This window comes from Pteropus alecto, unplaced genomic scaffold (genome assembly GCF_000325575.1).
Source record: "Pteropus alecto unplaced genomic scaffold, ASM32557v1 scaffold76, whole genome shotgun sequence".
Taxonomy (NCBI): Eukaryota; Metazoa; Chordata; class Mammalia; order Chiroptera; family Pteropodidae; genus Pteropus; species Pteropus alecto.
This window is the reverse complement of record NW_006443138.1, coordinates 2,775,020-2,795,218: the sequence shown is the minus strand read 5'-3', so window position 1 is coordinate 2,795,218 and position 20,199 is coordinate 2,775,020. Positions and strand designations below refer to the sequence as shown.

Below are 20,199 nucleotides of genomic sequence, written 5' to 3'. Positions count from 1 at the left end.
GGGGCGGCGGCCGGGGGTGCAGCGCGGGACTCGGCGAGGTGCGGCAGGGCTCGCAAGAGGCGCCGGCGCTGTCGCTGGAGCCCTTCTCCGCCCCGGCTGGGTGGGGAAAGCCGGGCTGGTCCGGGAAGATGGACACCTCCCGTGGCTAAGCGCAGCCCCGCCCCGCCCCACGGCCCTGGGCGACGCCCACCGCGCCTCCCTCGGTGATGCTCCCTTTGGCGCGGGCGGAGATCGCAGCCCCAGCAGCTGGGAAACCCCTTCCCGACCAGAGGGAGTCTTTGAGGGTGGGAGTTCTAGAGAGGGCTCTTTTCAGACTTCATTGGAGACATCCAGAGTTAGGTGTCTCCATGACGGAAAGGGATGTGACCCCGAAAGGTTGGATCCCAGTAGGAAAACTGGAGACTGGATTGTGAAAGACTTGGCTGTTAAGGATCAAAGGAGGGCAAAGCTCATCAATCGAGGCAGAGAAGATAATCGGCTTGAACACGATGTTCTCCCCATCCTAAAAGTGGTCGACGAGCTAGAATGGTGGGAAAGGCGGGGTGTGGGAACAAGTCACACTTAGGAAATCACTAGCTTTTTGATGGACACATTTTACCCCTTAGGACCTTACCTGGCTCCTTTCAGATTTCTTCTCAAATATAATGGACTTCGACTTAACAAAGTGTCCAAAGGCGTGTCCACTATAAAAATGTTTTCCCTGCAAGATCTAAAAAGAGTAGGGAATCTTAGACTGATCATTCATTCATGTACCCAATGATAAACTTTCAAATTCTTACTGAGAGCCAAACATCAAACTAAGAGTTGGGGATTCAGTGATTAGAACCTTGCTCTAAAGGATCTCAAAGTCTATTGTATAAATAAATAATTACAGGCAGTACAATAATGCTGTAAGACCCCCTGGCTTTGGGAGTCCTTAGGAAGGAAAAGTGGACAGAATAAGAGATTCGGGGAGAAGTGATATTTGAACTGGATTTAAAGGATGAATAGTTTAGCAGTTTGCCATCTCAGAGAGGTTGTATTCCAGGAGAAAGGGTTGTATTCCAGGAGAAAAAGGGAGTATCATACTTGAGTAGTTGCAAATAGAAGATGTTTTCCACTAAAACATCAGGTCTCTGATAGGAAGTAAAAAATATTTAGAATTTTAAATATATATACATTTTTCAACTGATTGTGTGTGCACAGTTTTCAATTTGTATAATTTGTATAGCTTTTTAAAATCTAATTTTTTAGCCTTTTTTTTAACTTTATAACAACAATAGAATGCAAGGGAAAATTTTTTTAAGTTTCTGTCCGTTTTGCCACACATGAGGTTAACTATGCAACCCTAACTGCCCTAATTTCACGTGGAATTGTAAGAATTCCAATTCCAAGTGTAAGAATGTAGGGTGAAGAGCTAGAATACCCAAAGCAGAGGCTGAGAAGGAAGATCTGGACCTACCAGGAGAGGCTTCCTGTGCTGAGCTCTTAGACACCATTCTGCAGACAGAGGAAGCCTTTAAGTAGAGAAGTGTCATGATCACATACATGTTTTATAAAGATAACTGTTGGCAGTGTACAAGGGTGGGTTGGCCATGGGGAGAGAGAGATGGACCAGAGGCAAGCAGCTTGCTTTGGTGATTATTGTAGTCAGATCTAAATCCGTTTCATATTACCTACCCATGGTACTACTGGAATTTATTTTACATTTGCACTTGGAAAGTATAATTTGGCTGTAGAGAACGCAGCCCCTAGAAATAAATTGTTGGCTGAATCTAGACCTAAACCACTGCGGTAGGTATAAGCCCCAAGACAGGGTGCCCGGGGGTGAATACTACTTCTGGTGCTTCCTGAGTGAGCTGAAAAATAATTACTACACCTCTCTAGGCCTCAGTTTCCTGGTCTGTGCAATGGGTTAATGCCTAGCTCCTCTGGGTGGATGAGCACTTGATGAGATAATCTTTTAAAAGTGCTTACAGTAGCACTAGGCCATTGTACATATACTGTAAATGTTAGTTATCTTTGTTATTATCATCTCAGTTTTAATCTTTGAAAGAAAACTATTTATTGATTTATGTATTTATGTATTTATTTATTTATTTTTAACGCCTACAGCACCTGGTATTCCTAGGTGGTCTCATATCCAAGTACTAACCAGGCCCGACCCTGCTTAGCTTCCAGGATCAGACGAGATCGGGCTCATTCAGAGTGGCATGGCCGTAGACTAAGAAAACTTTAAAAATCAGAGACAGTATCTTAATTATCTTTGATTACATCATGGTGTGAAATAGTCGATTAATATTGTGAATGTTAATGTCTTAATATTAGTAAGCCATCATCTTATTATTGTTGAGGATTGGGTCCCATCCACTAAACAAAGCATTTTACATGCATTCTCACAAGAACCCTACAAAGTGGACACCATTGTCCTCATTTTACCGACGACAATCTGGGAAGTTCAGTAAATGTGTAAAGGCTTGGCTGGGCCAGAATTTCAGTCCATTTCAGCTTCCCTCCAAAGTGAGTTTTCCTAATTTTCCATTCTGCTTTCTATGAACTTATGGTCTCTTTAAACTTGTGAAGCACGTTCACCTAGAGTAAAATGTGTGACCGATTCATGGTTTTCCCTTTTGGAAGCTCTTCTGATCCAGACATCTAGTCTGGTTAACAAGTCAATTATTTTTTTCATAGTTTTCTTTTTCAGGTTCTCTCTATCTTTCTCATATTCAAGAGCCCACTTTGCTTCACAAAGCTGGATATGGAGAATGCCTATGACTTAAAACCCAGAGAGCCAGTATAACCCAAGTTAGGGAAACAGGGAACTGTGATTCTAATTCTGTGACTTTGCTCCACCTTGTGGTAGCTGTTTTCTTAGCTATAAACTAGAATGCCTATACTGTACCCAATACCCCAACACACTTTCACTCTTTAGGTGCATGTTGTGAGAAATTTGGAGTATGTAATAGTGAGATCCCTACTACAGATTAATTTACCCTGTTATCTAGTATTTTCCTTTCAGGGCCACTCCAAATTTCTGGAAGTAGAAGTTAATATACCATCTGACCGTATATACCCTAGCGTAGGTAGGGGTCCCTGCAGCCACAAAATAAACCATGCATCTTCCTACAGTATCGCTTTGCTCAGTGGTAAATAATTTAAATCATTTCTAAAAGTTAAATACAAATACATTAAGGAGTCAATGCCAAATTCACACAATTTTTTAAAAGTTAGTTATAGTTTCAGCATCTGTGCATTTCATGTATGAGGCAGGCCATTCTCCTACTCTCCATCACATAAAGGATATGTTCTCCTCTACCCTTTTGGAGTGGAAAAGTAGATGAAGGCCTGCCAATATCCTAGGTTTTATTCTTGGATCCAGCCAGGGATCATCAGAACAGCAACTGTTGCGCGTGCATGTCTCACTTGGTCTTGATTCCTCGACCCCTTGCCATCTCAAATTGCTTGTGGTAATGCTTTCAGAGGATTGCATTTTGGTATCATGTCCCGGGGCAGTGTTTTGTCAAGTGTAACCTTACCATTAATCACCTACATCAGAATCACCTTGGGAGAGTGTTTAGAATTCAGACACATAGGACCTCCTCTACACTTGAAGCCACACTTCTCAGCTTTAATGTGCATACAGATCGCCTGGGAATCTTGCTAAAATAAAGTTCCAATGCCTTCTGGAGAGAGGCCTGAGATTCCGCATGTCTACTAATCTAAGCCATGCCAATAATGCTATCATAAAGACCACACTTTGAGGAGGAAGTACCCATGGGATCCAAATTTTGGGTGAGGAGGAAGTCCTCACGTGATTCTTTTGAGTGAGAACCATTGCCCAAGGTCAAGAGATAGTAAAAGAATAGCCTTACAAAAGATTTGCTGCATCTGTTCAAGTAATGTCAACACTGTCACGATATTTTTCAATGTAATGTAGCTCTAAGAAACTGGACTATTTTCTAAAATAATAAAAATTTTGTTTTAACTTTTTCATCTGTAAAATGGAGATAATATTTACCTGAACAGGTTTGTAGTAGAGATTAAATACAAAGTGTATATAAAGAAGCACTTAGCACCAAGCTGCACACATAATGAGTACTAAGTGTTGGTTGTTCTTGGAAGCAAGTTAGCCTCCAAGTTTAAAGCAAAACCCTTACCATCTTGAAGGACCTTATAGTGTGTTTATCTGTGTCTTATTTACCTCCGTGTTTTAACCTCCTATGTCAGTTGACAATTTCTTCGGTTTTAATAGGTTTGTTTGTAATTTATTAGTTTACTGTGTGTCAACATTTCCTATATACTACATCAAATCTTTTTTTTTACCTCAAGTCTTTTATAGAATGATTTCTATAGTCTATTCAGTGCTAGTTGTTATCTATGAAGTTGAACTATATGACATTGCTGATATTTGACTATTTTTGACATAAAAGATTGCAATGTCATATGATTCAAAGCAATACTAGAGCCCCACACTCTGCAATTGGTGTTAATAAAATTCAGCAATAAAAACTCATTTCCAAACATCCAAGCTAAGGCTCAATTGAACCCTGCTCAAATCTAAGGAAATCCCACTCACTCATAGGTTGGATTAGTTCAGTGCAATTTGCCAGATAGTCAATCAAGAAATATTAATCATTGTTTTAAAAGGAACTTGGCCCAAAATGTAACAGCAGCTTGTGGATATAGACCATATAAATAGTCATTTTCCCTTTTCTGGCATCGTAGTAGTAAAGACAAGCTGTCAAAAGATCTTGCCAATTTTATTCTGATGCATTTTCTCTGGTAATATGTAACAAACAATAAGGTGAATTTAGATGAGGCCCTCTGAGCCATCAATGCAAAAGATACTAACAAGAGACAGCAGGAGAGAAAAGACAGAAAAGGAGATAAACTGAAGTTCACAGGGAGAGAAAAAGCAAAAGAGAACAATAAAAAAATGAATGATTCTTCTAAAATGTACAATTGTATAATTCCCCTCCCCCAAGAAACACTTGCCCCTGATTTTCAAGAACACTCTTTAAAAGTAAAATAAATCAAGGCTTTTAAATATCTTTAATTTTTTAAAAATAAAACTGCTTTATAATGTTGTTAACAAATTGCTCAAAATCACCTGTTCTATTTTGCACAATTCAGTATTGAAATAGAATTTGCTGTGTTCAGTTTCTTATTCATAACTTCCAAACACCCACACATAACAGTCTTCTCATCAGTTACTATTTTCTGCTTTGAAATCATACTACAACTTCCCATGTGCCTGCTGCACAATATAAGCAGAATATGAATATTCAATGAGCCCATCCTGATGAAAGTATTAAATCCTAGCGCTTCTAAAAAGAAAAAAAAGATAGCATTATTACTCAGAGGAAAACAGCCAAAGTTAGGCAAGAAATGGCAGCTGCAGTTCAGTTGTCAGAATCAGAGATGGATTAGTATGTAGAGCAAACTCCAACAAAAGATTTATTATGCCAAGAAATAGAAGTATCTCTAATGCTTATATTTTAGGAAATGAATGACAGACTCTCTTCTCTTCTTGCCATTATACTTTGGCAGCAGACATTTTAAGCCTGCCTAATTTTGTCAGCTCTCCCTCAGAGAAACAAGTTTGTATATAGTTATTCCTCATCTTAACATACAGGTATGCTCTTGTGAACCAGGAAAGCTAACATTGATAAATACAACTTTATTTAAATATAATGGAGACATTTGCTATTTTGAAGAATCTCAAGGTATAGTCTTTTGTAAAGCAAAGAATGTCTTTGGAAAATGATTTTCATCTGTGATAATTTTTTTGGTATAAATTTGAACTTTTTATGTATTAGGTCTTTCTTTAAAGCAGTAGTTCCCAAACCAAACAGAACCAATGTCACCTTAAAAAAATGTTTTTAAATGTATTTATTGAGCAGTTTTAATTGTTCAAAAAACGGAGCAGGAAGCATAAGAGAGCATGAACAAATTTTGATCTATCTACAGAATGGAATTTAATACAGCACTGAAAAAAAAAATGAACTATAGTTGTAATTAACAATATAAATGATTCTTAGAAACACGATGTTGATTAAAAGCAAGAGAAACAAGTCATAGAGGACTACATACAAAACGAAATCACTTTTAGAAAGCTCAAAAACAGGTACAATCAATAATATGTGTTTAGGCATACATACAAACAGATTTTTAAAAAGGCAACAAAATAATAAAACGTAGGGTAGCGGTTACTTCCGAAAGGAGGAAACAGGCATCAGAAAGGGAAGCATATTGATAGATGGCTCATAAATACTTATGTGTATGTGACATACATTTTTCTTTAAATACAAATTAAGAATTAAAAAAGGAAGAATAAATTAAGCATTATTGAGTTTTATTTATCTATCGAGCAAATTCCATGTGCAAGGCATTGTTGTAAATGCCAGAGATCCAGCGATGAGAGGGGAGAGATGAGGTTCCTGGAAGCTTATATTTTAGTGAAAAGAGAGGAAGAGGAACTTTTACTTCTGGATTTAGTGGTCCAAGGCTCTAATGTTTGCTGTCACCAGGAGCTCCATCCTGAAGATGAAGCTCAGACACACAGTGTAGAAATGAGAAATGCAGCCATACCTAGTGCCATGGTTTAAGGTTCTAGACCAATCTGTCAGACTTCGCTCAAATTGCTGGACTTTTTTGTTGTTGTTGTGGGACTTTTGTTCTTGTGAGCCACCAGATTCCTCTGTGTTGTTCTTTAAGCAGGTTTGAGATGGTTTTCTGGCGTTTGAAATAAAGCAAGTGCCAATGGACACAGCCCCCCAGAGTGAAACATTAAGCCCTGTTGCCAGGGGTTGCATTAGCAACTCAAAGGAGATATGTTTACCAATTCACTTTCTAATGTTGCAGCTAGTTTAGTAATTTCATAGGGCTTTCGCATATGCATTGTCTCTTCTGACTCTTAAAACTACCTCGTAACAAGAGAGGGAGAGGGAAATGAATCTAACATACCTCGATGAGTGGAAACTAGACCTTTGGTGGCGAGTACACTATAGCATATATAGATATCAAATTATAATGTTGTACATCTGAAACTTATTTAATGTTATTAACCAATGTTACTTCAATGAAAAACAAAAAGCCAAAAAGTAGAAAATGAAAACTACTTTGTGTCAACTGATGGTGGCTGGCACCAATTCAATGCCAACAGGAATCTCCGATTTGGGGTATGGTGAAGAAGGAAACTTTATTCAGTGTAAACAGCTCAATTGTGATATAGCATGGCTGTGGAACAGCATGACTGTGAGGCAGCCCTGCAGCAAGGTGGCCCTGCCCTGCTCCAGTCCTGCTCCACCTGTGCCTACTCTGCTCTGGCTTAATTCATATGCTCTGCTTTGCTCTGCCCCAGGGAGACTTCATTCCTGTTTCAGCTCCAGAAGGGGAAATGCAGTCTTCAGTAGAAGGGAGCATACACTCTTTTCAGCCAGAGGAAAGCTGACTTATACAGAGAGAAGTTCCTACTCCTAGTCCTTGATTCGTCTGTCCTCATGCAAATGAGGACTCCAAATCTTCACAGTCTGATTGGTCCAAAAAGCACTGTATTTATTGGTTAGAACGGAGCTGCTTAGATTGGTTGGTGAAGATGCTAATAGGAAGAATATAGCTGTGCAGATCTGATTGGACAGGGAAGGCCTCAGTCCTACTTGTTGAAATAGGATTCTAGGACCTTTATAAGGGTTGGCTCAGACGACAGGAAGACACTGCTGGCATTACAGTGCATGTTTCTCCCTAAAGCATGGCTTGTGGCTTGCGTGAGATGCCCCTGTTTAGAAATGGCTGCTAGGCCCTGTTTTAAAAATTTTTAAGTTAGCCACCAGTCCTTGGTAGGTATCTTCTTTCTTAGGGTTGACGCTTACAACAAAAAAGCGAAGTGAAGGGATTTACATATGGCCACATAGCTAGTAGAAGTCCCTGGAACTTTAACACAGGCTTTGGGATCCTAAATCCTATGTGTTTTCTGTTAGACCATAGGGAGTAAAGATGTCAAGTTCACTAACAAAAAATTTCCTCAGGACTGGTCGACTCACACTGGCATCCTACTGAGACAGTGTAATGGAATTGCATTCAATCATTTTATTTAAAAAGATGAACTATTCCAAGCACACAGAAAGCATAGAGAATAACAAAATAAATACCCATGTTGGCATCATCGAGCTTTATCAATCTAATGTTGCTGTATTTGCTTTACATATCATTTTCTCCCTTTTTTTCAAAAGAAGTAAACATTACTGTATAATTAAAGCCCCTGTATCTTCCTCTGCCAATCTGTTCTTTTCCTGGGGCATTTTTTATCCTGAAATTTGTGTTTATCATTCGCATGCATGGTTTTATACTTTGAATATATGTATATGTACCCATAAGCAATATGTAGTAGCATTTAAAACAACAGATAGTGTTAAAGCGATATATAGTTATTGTTTTAAAATTTTATATGATGGAATCATATAATATATATCATTCTTTAAATTTGCTTTTATTCATATTTTGTTTTTGATATTTGTGGTAGGCAGGAAAATCCCTTCTGCCCCAGTGTTGCCCCACTCCCAAATGTCCACATCCTAATTAATCCCTGGAACCTCTGAATATGTTACCTTCCATGGCAAAGGGGAATCAAGGTTGCAGATGAAATTGAGGTTACTAATTAACTGACCGTTAAAGGAGGGAGATGATTATGCTGGATTATCTGGGTGGGCCCAATGCACAAGGGTCCTTATAAATTAGAGAAGTAGAAGGGGGAGAAACAGGGACAGAGAAGCATGAGAAAGACTTGGGATGATGTTGCTGGCTTTGATGATGGAAGAAGGATGCCATGAGCCAGAGAAGGCTGGTGGCCTCTAGAAGCCAGAAAAGACAACTAAACAGACTCTCTTGTGTAGCCTTCAGAAAGGAACACAGCCCTGACACCTTGATTTTAGCCTAGTGCCCTCCATTTTGGAGTTCTGATTTCTGGAAATGTAAAATAATAAATCCGTGTTGTTTTAACACATAAGTTTTTGGTAATTTTTAAAATAGAAGCCATAGATTTATAAACACAAGATTTATATGTAGGTTTTATTCATTTACTTTAACAGTGATGTAGAATTCCATTGTATGTGTTCTTTTCCAGTTACTTCTCAAAATTATATTTGGGAGATTTAGTCATATTGCTGCACGTACCTGTAGTTTGTAGTTTTATTAATTTTCTATTGAATGATTATACCACGTTTAATTTTTGTTGATGGACATTTATGTCATTTCCAATTTTTTTTTTCTATATGATGCTATGAATATTTTTGGATTTGTTTTCTTATGTACATGTGCAAGAGTTTCTCATAGGGCAGTGGTTGATAACCCTGTGGAATAATGAATGTAACATGCTGAGCCAGGTTTTCAACTTAAATGGAATTGCCGGATTGCAGGGTGCATGCATCATTAACTTTATTAGATGTGCTAAATTGCTCTCTAATGTGGTTGTACCAAATTTCAACCCCTCCAGCAGTACGTGAAGGTGCCCAAATTTGACTTTAAAATTTTTGCCAAAATTTTGGCAAAAACGGTATCTTTTAATTTTAATTTGCATTTCTCTGATTATTAGCCGGGATGAATGTGTGTACATGTGTTTATTGGCTGTTTGTCTTTCTCCTTCTTTAAATTGTCTGGGTAATGTGAAACAATGCTGGAGACAGACCCCACATGTACAGGATATGCACATGTGAACATGTAATTGGATCCTCATAGGCCCTGATGGTTATTTAAGTAGGACTTATTCAACTTCAATAACTTTAAGTGAAATTTACATGAGGAACTAATGAATGTATTACATTTAATAAAATATAAGTACTCACATTTGTGTTTTCACATTAAGAATTTAAAAACTACTGAAGTTCTGAGAAACTTGAACAGTACTTTTGAGAAAAATTTCCTACTTTTTATGTTTATGATTGTGTAATCAAACTTCGATAACACAAACCCGTCTTTGATTAAAAGTGAACACATTCTGTCTTCCAACCAATTCATTTAAGAATGAAAAACTTCTAACAACGGATCTTGTCTTTGAAAGGGACTTGACAGAAAATCATGCCTGGGCAGTGGTGGCTGGGTGTTCAGTTCCGTAGTTTTAAAGTTGCAGTGTGGGAGACAATCGCTCACTCCAAAGACTTAATCTGTCTAAATGTCAACAGCCTTCCTTCCCCCAGTTCCTTACTTTCCTGGCTTCCTTAGTTGAGAAGTAATAGAAACCAAAACCCAAAATACTGTGATGCTATTTGTAGTTTCACAGCTCCCTCTCCTGAACAAAGCCTAAAATTGCACCTTGAAGGTCATCCACCTTCCATTCCATATTACAATTAAAATTTGTTTCTGTATTTCTCCTTTGTAACTTAAATTTATAAAAACATATATAATATGTAAAAACTCAAAATGATGTGTTCTATCTACCAATCTACTATCTATGATATAATCTGTCACAAGCAGATCGATATAGGTAAGTAGATGACAATATGGCTTGTTTTCCTTCTCTTTCCTTCTGTGTAACATGGAAATGCCCTCGATAAAGTATTTTAAAATGTTATCAATAGAAAATTTACCCTTGTTGATGTCTTTTCCTCATATTCCATCTATCTCCTACCTTTTAATCCTATCAATGTAAGAAACTCAAAACCCATAGAAAATTTTTATAAGCATTTATTTGAGCCAAACAAGATACACCTGGAAGCAAAATCTCACTAGAATGAGAAAAACGCTGCTTAAAATGACAGTTTGCAGCTTCTTTTGTGCATTTGGAAGTAAGGAGGGAGTGTAAGGAAGATTACATGAAGGTGAGAGAAAGCAAAGTGGAGATTAAATGATAGGCTAGTAACAGGATTATGCTGCTCTCTTGAGGTGCTTTAGTTTCTCAGGGGTCTGAAAAGAAGCGTTTCAAAGGTGTGTTAACCTAGACGCACAGAAACAATGGACGGAGCTTGCTTAAGGCAAAGATAAGCCTTTACTAAAGAAGTTATATGCCTGGGGCAGGACTACACACCAGGCCTGCCCAGTTAGGAATTTACATCAGATTTTTCTGTGAGGTTACTTTCCATAGAACCCTGTTTTTGTCTACAATCCTGATATTTATTTAGTTCTCTGATGTAATTTCCTCCCCCTCAAAACTGAAGTTGACTCAGCAAAAAACACAAATTTTATTATCAGCCCATATTTTTCCTTTACTTTCCATTTCTCCCTCCTACTTTTCCTCCTTTCTCCCCCTGCAACCCCGCCCCTTTTTAAAATAAAAAAATCTTTTGTAACTACTTAAGTCAATTTCACTACAATGTGTTGGGGAGGAAAAATTATCCCCACCCTTCAAGGTCTTCTGGCTGGACTAATAATAAAATCAACATGTGACAGATTAGCAGAAGAAAAACAAACTGAAGTTTAGTACCATGTATACTTCTTGTATACATGGGAAAGACCCAGGAATTCTAAGCAACTCGCCCAAATGGCGGACGCCATCACCTTAAACACCACCTTCAGCTGAAGATGAAAGATGTTGGGGGTGGGGAGGTTATAGGTTACCAGGAAAAGCACAGTAAACTAGGGTAAGAGTTTTATAAAGATTTAAGTCTGTGCCTCCTCCACTGACAGTGAAGGCAGGCCTGGTGCAGAGGGAAATACCTTGCCATGGAGAGTTCCCTTACAGACGTAAATGTCCTTAACAAAAAGTAACTTCTACTTGGTTTGCAGAGCTTCTCTCACGTGCCGTTCTGAAAATTAACCAGCCCGAAATAATGTCCCCAGAGAGGCATATTTGGTGTGGCAAACTGCTCCCCTTCAAATGAAAAGAATATTGGGGAAACAAATGTGGAGATGATAGTCACACATAATATTCAGAAGGTTTCTCTATTACTTTTGTTACTCATGAAGTCAAGCCATGTTGGTTTTAATTTTTTTTGGTTATTTGAAAATGCACGTAATCGATAAGTATTTTGTGAAGAGATACTTTGAGACTATGTAAATCTTGTTTTAAAATAATTACTTATGATCAGACATTTATATACCTTATGAAGTGATCACCATTAGTAACCATCTGTCATCGTATTACAATATTATTGACTATATTCCATATACTGTACATTACATCCCCAGTTTATACTCTTAATCCCCTTCACCATTTTCACCTGCCCCCCCCACCCATCTAAATCTACTGTTTCTTGTTAGACTTCCACCCACTAGTTTTAGAACCACTAGTCTAACCTATGAGGGAAGAGTGATTATCTTTTGTTTCCTAGAAATGCAAATGCCAGACTATAAGGGGAACCATCCTTAAAAGTCAAATGTACTAGTCAGGATGGGCAAGGTTATGCTGCCACAAGAAACAACTCTCAAATAGCAGTGGCTTAACATAAAAGTTTATCTATTTTGTTCTCCATGTTCGATGTGGTCATAAGAGGGTTTCTGCTCACTCAGGGACACAAGCTAAGGTTCATCTTGACAAAGCCTTTTAGAACCAATGAGGTAGAAGAAATGAGGTCAATTGTACATCGTCTCTTAAGCTTCTGCCTGGAAGTGAACATCACTTCTACTATACTCTATTGAACAAAGTAAACCACATAGCTTTACCTACCTTCAAATGGGGGCAGTGAGTTCAATCCTCTAATGTGCTCAGGAGAGAACTGGGAGTCCAACATCACATATCCAAGAGTTCAGGTTTTAGCCAAATAGAGTGCGGTAAATTGCGCTCTTCTTTCAAATATTTTTCTCTTTCAGAAGATAGAATATACATTTCACCCTCTTTGATGTCAGGCTTGGCCCTTTGACTCCTCTGACCAATGGAACATGGGAACGGTGACAGGATGCCAGTTCTGGCCAGAAAGCTTTAAGATCTAGGCCACAACTTATCACAGTGTATGTCAGTAATTGCCCCTTTGCTATAGACTAGATGTTTGTGTCCACGCAAATTCCTATGTTGAAGCCCTAACCCTCAATACGATGATATCTGGAGGTGAGGCCTTTGGGAGGTAATTAGGTTTAAGTGAAGCCATGAGGGTGGTGTCCCTATGATGGGATTAACATCCTTATAAAAAAAGAGACTGGAGAACGCTCTCTGCCATGTGATATGGTGGCCGCGAGCAGGCAAGAAGAGGGCTTTCATGGACTCCGACTATATTGGCAATCTGGTCTTGGACCTCCAGCCTCCAGAACCGCGAGAAATAAATTTCTGAGGTTTAAGCCACCCATTCAATGCTTATTTACTTACTTACTTATTTATTTATTTATTTATTTTTTATTATTCATTCATTCATTCATTCATTTATTTATTTTTACGGCAGCCCAGTCTTGTTGGTAAAATATACTACAGAGACTTCTTTAACCCAGTCAAAAGAGTATTGTGATACCACCTTGGTCTTGGCAGCACTCCTGTTCGAGGAAAAAACAAAACGGGGACTCTGAAGGTTGAAGCATATGGTCATTGTCTTGGGAAGGCTCTTTTGGTTTGGAAGTGAGTTCAAGTAACCAGGGGCAATGAAGGTTGAAGAAAGAAGACAATTCTGCAGATACACAATGGGAAAATAAAAAAGCAATCTCAATATTCGTGGGAATTGGAACTGGAAACCCATCAGGAACCATGGCAACAGCTCTGGGCAGATGTTTTTCTTAGCATCTTTGCTTCTCTCATGGCCCCAACTCTAGCTCATGGCACCCATTCCATTGCATACTTTCAGTTTCTGCTCGTGCAGTCAACTCCCAGGTTCTCAGTACTTTCTCGTTCACAAAGGCCTTGAACTAGCTGTTTGCCTCAGTTATTGTTTTTTGGTACCAATGTTCAAAGTTGTCAGGAAGCCTTTCAACAGGGTATCCTTGAATAAAGTGTCCGTAGTTGTCACCTGAAGTGGGAGACAAAAGAGAGGAGACACATGGGATAAAATGGCTTCCTCAGTATGGTGTCTTTAGCAAGAGCAGTTTCCTTAGAATTAAATAAGGTTGTGGCAGGCGCCATGAGTCTTCAATACAATGCAAAGGTAAGGTTCTTTACATCCAGGCTGCCATATCTTCTGATGTTGTGGAGCCCTGTGCGAGCTCCAGGTCCAAGAAAGTATGGGAGAATTTACACCTGTTGAATACCTATGGCCAATCATTTAATGAGGAGACAAAAAGCTCCTGGAGACAAAAGAGCATCATTAACAGCAATATTTATCCCCTGGTATCACAGAAGTTAAGTCATAGGTTGAGCACAAGTTCCCGTGCGTCCTCTCAAGACCCCAGGGACTTGAAGACAGACCACTCAGCCCTAATCAAAGACACTGCTCTCCAGGGGCACCTGGCAGCCTTTGCGTGAAGTGCTCTTTTGAGTTGGCTAGTCTTACTTCATCCTTCAGTGACCACTTCTATTGAGTTTAAGCACTGATTTTCTGGCTCTGACTGAACCCAGTCCATGTTTTGTACAGATTACAACCAAATTCTGCATCAGGCACTCACCTCAACATGATCCAACAAAACTTGAGTCATCTAAAAGTCTAACTCTACAAGATTTGTTCACACATATTCCCAACATGGCATGTAATTACTCCCAAATTATGTAAATGAGCATGTTAAAATATTTAAATTCAACCCTATTAACTAGTAAAAAATGAAAAACGAGTTAGAAATTACTATTTATTTAGAGTTTACTATATATATTGTCTACTTTATATATTATTTCATTTCATATCTATAACTTACCCTGTGACGTACCATCATCTCCATTTTACATAGAAAGAAACCAAGAATCAGAGCAATTAAGTGACTTGCTTCCTCAAGGTCCCCAGATAGTAGGTACAGAGGCAAAGTTTAGGTTTTGTCTGACTCCAAAGCTCAGTCTTTCCACTACACAATGCTGCCTCCCTAAAGTGGGTTTAATGGGTGAGAAGAGTTGATAAAAGTTGAATCATTTGACTTGGTAAAAGTGAGTTGAGTAACATTTTAGCTTCATATTCAGGAGCGGCCCAGCAAGGGAGCACTTGGTCAACATGACATACATAATTTAGGGTGTACAAGGGTACCTTAAAGAACATTTATAAATACAGAATAACACAAATACACACACACACACAAACCCCAGTGTTAGAAATGATTTAAAAAACCAAATCTTAGCTCAAAAAGATAATAGTTAACCTTTACTGTTCATTAAAAAATGAACTTTTTAAAATATTCGTAAATCTCATTTTCAGCTCTATTTTGAAGTGTTGATACCAGTGAAGTAACATTTTTCTTCTTTGAATCTTTTCTTGTAAAATTATAGTTTTCTCTTTTTCTAGAACAGCAGGAAGTTCCTTCCAGTTCTTAATAAAAATAAAGGGAGCGTCCATGGACTTGAGCAACTGCAGAGGAGCACTATGGTAAATGGACGTATTTCCACAGCTGCCAGCTGTCATTACATCTTCGACCACAGGAATGGAGCCATAGGAGCAAGCCTCATATATTCTGTAACATTCCGTGTTTACTCCTACTGGGCACAATGTGAGGTCACTGTGAAGCAAAGCTTCTTGATAATTCTTAAGGCTTTCATTTGTTTCCTGAGGCTGCCATCTAGAAAATTGGAAAAACAGCTGTAGTTTTCACTTTACTAAGCATATCTTTTGTGAAAGGTAAGATTTTACTTTTTAATGTCAGTTACAGGCAATGGTAAACCCATTATAGAGATGAGAGGCAGAAAAGATAAATAAAATCTTGCCCCAATAGATTTCTTGAAACTATTTAAGAATCTGAAAATTTTACAGCTACATATTTTTTAAAACTCAGCGGTCACCATAAAATTTCTGAATGAATGTTAATTCAGCCAATATTTTCTGAGTGTCAGGTCTTCTCTCTCTACCTCGCCCTCCAAATTCCTGCCCTCCTGGAGCTTATACTCTAGTTCTAGTGGTGGAGACAGGTAGTAATCAAGTCATTAAATTATTTAGAAGGTGCTGTGAGGAAAAATAAAGCAGACAAGTGAGGAGGGAGTTTCTAAGGGGTAGTCTTGCAATTTTAAATAGGTGATCAGGGAATGTCTCATTGCAGGGGTGGGTATCTGAGCATGGAGCTGGAGGTGAGGGAGCGAACCATGCAAATTTCTCACTTTTGGAGAACAGAGTACAGAGAATGCATAAAGGCCATGAGACAGCACGGGCCTAGCACATTCAAAGAAGAGCAAGGGAGTGAGGGTGGCTGAAGCAGAATGACTGGGGGGGGAGAGGTGTAGAAGATGAGGTCAGAGCATCCTGTCATGCAGGGTTTGGATCAGAGGGGTGACTGCCCTGACCTACGTTTTATCGGAATCAATCTGGCTGTTGTATTAAGAGCCAGACTGTACAGGGGCAAGGGTAGAAGCAAGCTAGATGTTCTCTCCTGACTATTATGTTCTCAGTGAGATAAGCAATATAGGGCCATAAGGTAAGAGCAGTTCAAAAGAGAGAAGGTATAATACAGACTTCTAGGAAAGCAGAAGAACACATGGACAAGGGAAATGTTGGGCACTTGAGAGTCAAGGTCATATATTTAAAATGAGATTGACTGGCACCTTTCTCCAAGTGTGTTTGGTTGCATGCAGGTAAGAAAGCTGGATTTAACCAGGATCAGGATTTCCTAGATTAGGAAAATAGGGAGCTGAATGTATCTCCAGTCATGACTATGAAATTTAAATAGGGTAAAGAGAAAGTAAAGATATGAGGTAAGCAAGAACAGTGAAGAAGTAGTAGGACCAATGGGTTCTAAGTCCCAGCTAAATTGTGCGAGATTACTACAGGGAATGAGCTGGAATGACAGCAAGTGGTGGTTACAGAGGGAAAAGCTGGAACTTGAGATCATGGAGAAGCAGTATGTGTACTAATAAGGTTTAGGAAATAACCATGATAGTGAATAGTTAAGGTCAAGTGAAGATCAGATCACTGGAGGAGAGGAAGTAAAGGAACTATTAGACCAAGGTGATGGAAGGACCATCTATGTAGAGTTGGAAAACACCGAAAATGAGACCAGAGTAATGTCAGAATGTGAGAGTGTGCAAGGAATGAAACTCTTCAAAGAGTTTAGGAGATAAACCCAAGGGTCGAAATACAACTTCGAAGAGGAAGAGTAATGGATGGTTTTGTCTGCTAGTATAGTAAGATTCAATATTGGAGGTTTTATGGAGCGAAGAGGGAGAATGGTCTGGAAGCAGCAATGAGAAGCAAGGATGACACTCGACTTCCTGGTCCAATGGTATGGTTAGAATTACAAGAATAATTCTATTCCCACAATAAACTGTAATTTTACACTGCCCTCACCCATTTCGGCCCGGGCACACTGCCCCTTGTTGTTCTTCAGCCACGGTAAGCACACTTCTGCCTTAGGCGCTTTGCATTTGCCCTTCCCTGCACCTGGGCTACTCTTGTCCCAGATAGACACGAGCTCGCGCCTGCATCTTCTTCAGGCCTGCGCTTGGAGGTAAGATTGTTACTAGTGCTTTTCTTGGCCATTCTAAAACAGCAAAATGCCCCACTCCTGAACTCTAGTCCCCTTTACATCACTCCTCTGCTCATTTTTTTCACATGGCATTTAATGTCTTCTGACACAATATATTTTACTGATTTGTCTCCTCCAATAAGCCATTTCAGTTCTAAGAGAGCATGGACTTATGACTACTTTGTTCACTGCTATATCCCTCGTGGCTAAAACATTTTTTGGCAAAGTTACTTGATAAATATTTGTTGACCAAATAGATATAATATAGTTATAGAAATAATAGAGTTGGGAGTTAAGCTTTCTAGAAGAGAGTATCTGCTACAATGAATACACCTCTAGATCTAGAAGGACATTTTTTAGGCATTTGTTCTGTTGATTCTGCTTCATACACACAAAACACTATTTAAAAACAAAATGAGTGGTTCTAAAATTTTCTTTCATTCCACAAACACTTGTTTCATGATTACCATGTTAAAAAATGAAAGAAAGTCACCCTATTAAATCCATCCATCCATCCGTCCATCTGTCTGTCCATCCATCCGCTATCCATTTATCCTTGCCTACTGTATGCAAGGTCCTATGTTAGATCTGGGAATTCAAAGAACAACACATGACTACTCATGGTGATGTCAGGTTCCTGAAGGTATGAGGGGTACGCCATGCTAGCCTTGGAACACTGAACTGATCTATAGAACATCTCAGAGGTGAGCCTAAGGTTGTAAATACTGACATATTTACAACCTCCTGTGTTTCAAGTCTGACTAACAAATATTACTGTGGGAATCTGAGCAATTGACATTTGTATATGACAGTTAATAGTGTTTTCCTTCAAGATGGATTATAGCTTTTGGAGCATCTCCCTGTTTTAAATGTATACAACCCAAGTTGTCCACAGCTTTAATTATCAACCTATCTTCTGGGGAAAGACTGGTATAACTGGAGTTAACAATGTCTCTTTGGAAACCTGTGCTGCTACATAAAGCGACTCTCGGAATGGAGAATAAAATGAATGAATCAAGTAAATATAGAACTTACTGTTCTCTTACTGAAACCAAACAAAGCTTATCAATCCCCTCTTGTTTCAAAATGTTCATTAGTTCTTGTCTAGATGAATTTTCATAAACGGTTCCTAAGAAATTACATAAGTAGGGCCTTTCATTATGCAGCATTGACCAACTTGCTTCCACCACAGGAAAATTCCTATATCTATAAAAACAAATACATATGAGTTAACAATATATGACAATGGGACTGGGAAAACTTCCATAACCCATCTTAGCATAATGATATAGAAAGAAGAGATTTAAAATGTGACTTCGTAAACACCAAATTGTAATTTTCCATGATGTCTTTGGAAAAGTCACTGAATCTGAGCTAAAAAAAAAAAAAAAAAGATTCTCACATTGATTTTTTTTTTTTTACAAAATTGCTATAGAGATTATGTTCCTAAATGCTTTTTCATATTCTTCAACTTTTATTAGATACCTGTAGTAAGGCAGGCTGAATTCAAGACCTTCAAAGTTTAAATAATCCTCAACATTCATAATGATCGTAATTTAATCAATGTTTTAGCCAGGCGATGGAAAGGTTACAGAAGACATATTGCTATAGTAAAGAGCTCCAATTCCAAAGGCTTTTCAAGTGGATTAAAACCAACCAACCAACCAACCTTGTGTGCCATACAGAAGAAGCTTGTTGCTACCAGCCTATTCTTATGGGCATTTGGAAATAACAAATCGAACTGTGTGTCTGAAATACAACCTTCACATAACAGCAAATCTTTATATAAATAACAGTTATTTCAAATAACAGTTATCTCAACCTTGGTGTTACTGTCATTTTGGACCAGATAGTTCTTTTTCACGGAAGTTGTTCTCTACATTGTAGGATACTTAGCAGCATCCCTGGTCTCTATCTATAAGATACAGTGCCTCTCCTCCCTCCACTTATAACAATCCCCCAAAAATGTCTTCTAAGGGTCAAAACTTCCCCTAGTAGAGAACTACTGATCTATAATAGAGATATTGGTCTAGTCCAACAATACCAGAATTGCACAGAGGTTCCATCCTATACTGTATTAATAGGTTATGAAGTATTACTGTGAAAAAGTAATTTTTTTGGTTTCAAAACATTTTACAAATATAGGGATAGATTTTTCAGAGGTCTTAAACCTTGCTATATCTAATATAAACCTTTTCGTCTGGCCCTATCCTGAACCTGCTGAATCAGAATACTACAGTGGCCAAGGAATATGTCTTATTAATGTGCTTCTTTGGTGATATCTGTATAGTCAACTGGGCAGCAGCCTAACATCACACATCATAACCAGTTATAAAATAATGAATAATAACTATCTGATTCAAACATCATGTTAGTGAGCTTTTTCATAAATCATCCATTCAACAATTATTTAGAGTGCCTACTCTGTGCAGGCACTGTTTTAGGCTCTGCAGATAGAATAGTAAACAAAAAGAGGCAAAAATGCCTGCCATTAGGAAGTTTATGTATTAGTGGCAACTCATCTTAAAGCCAACTTACTCTTAATTAAAAACCCTCTATTAACAGAAAGATAAAACATAAGGTTTCCATTTTATAGAAAGACTATATATATATCATTTGAGAAAATGTTATTAATTCCTTTTTTTTAATAGAAATTTGTACAAATTCAACCAGTCTTAGTGGCAGATCTGAGCATGTGTGTTCCTGATTTAATATTGTCTTTAAAGAAAGGTTTTCTTCTTTTTTTAAACATTATTAATTATAGAGATTCTACAATAATTGTTTTAAGAT

General features: G+C 38.3%; 1 protein-coding gene and 1 pseudogene across 4 annotated transcripts in view; both read right to left on the bottom strand.

Annotated features, from left to right (window-relative positions):
- Positions 1 to 2,085: 2,085 nt before the first annotated feature.
- On the bottom strand, positions 2,086 to 2,204 carry LOC112472384 (annotated as a pseudogene).
- Positions 2,205 to 13,198: 10,994 nt separating this feature from the next.
- The window catches only part of RXYLT1 (ribitol xylosyltransferase 1), a 20,739-nt gene continuing 13,738 nt past the window's right edge, over positions 13,199 to 20,199 (bottom strand). Inside the window, exons 5-9 of one of the 4 annotated variants that reach the window (XR_003043601.1) lie at positions 18,445 to 18,615; positions 15,181 to 15,516; positions 14,671 to 14,832; positions 13,668 to 13,835; positions 13,199 to 13,499 (exon numbers count right to left, since the gene is read on the bottom strand). Coding sequence is in view for 2 of the 4 variants with exons in the window: in XM_025041039.1 (XP_024896807.1) it covers positions 14,727 to 14,832; positions 15,181 to 15,516; positions 18,445 to 18,615 (613 nt within the window). In the remaining 2 variants the exon portion in view is untranslated. Of the gene's footprint in view, positions 13,836 to 14,670; positions 14,833 to 15,077; positions 15,517 to 18,444; positions 18,616 to 20,199 lie in introns of those variants that run through there. The other 3 variants (XR_003043600.1, XM_025041039.1, XM_006923699.3) reach the window with 3 other exon arrangements.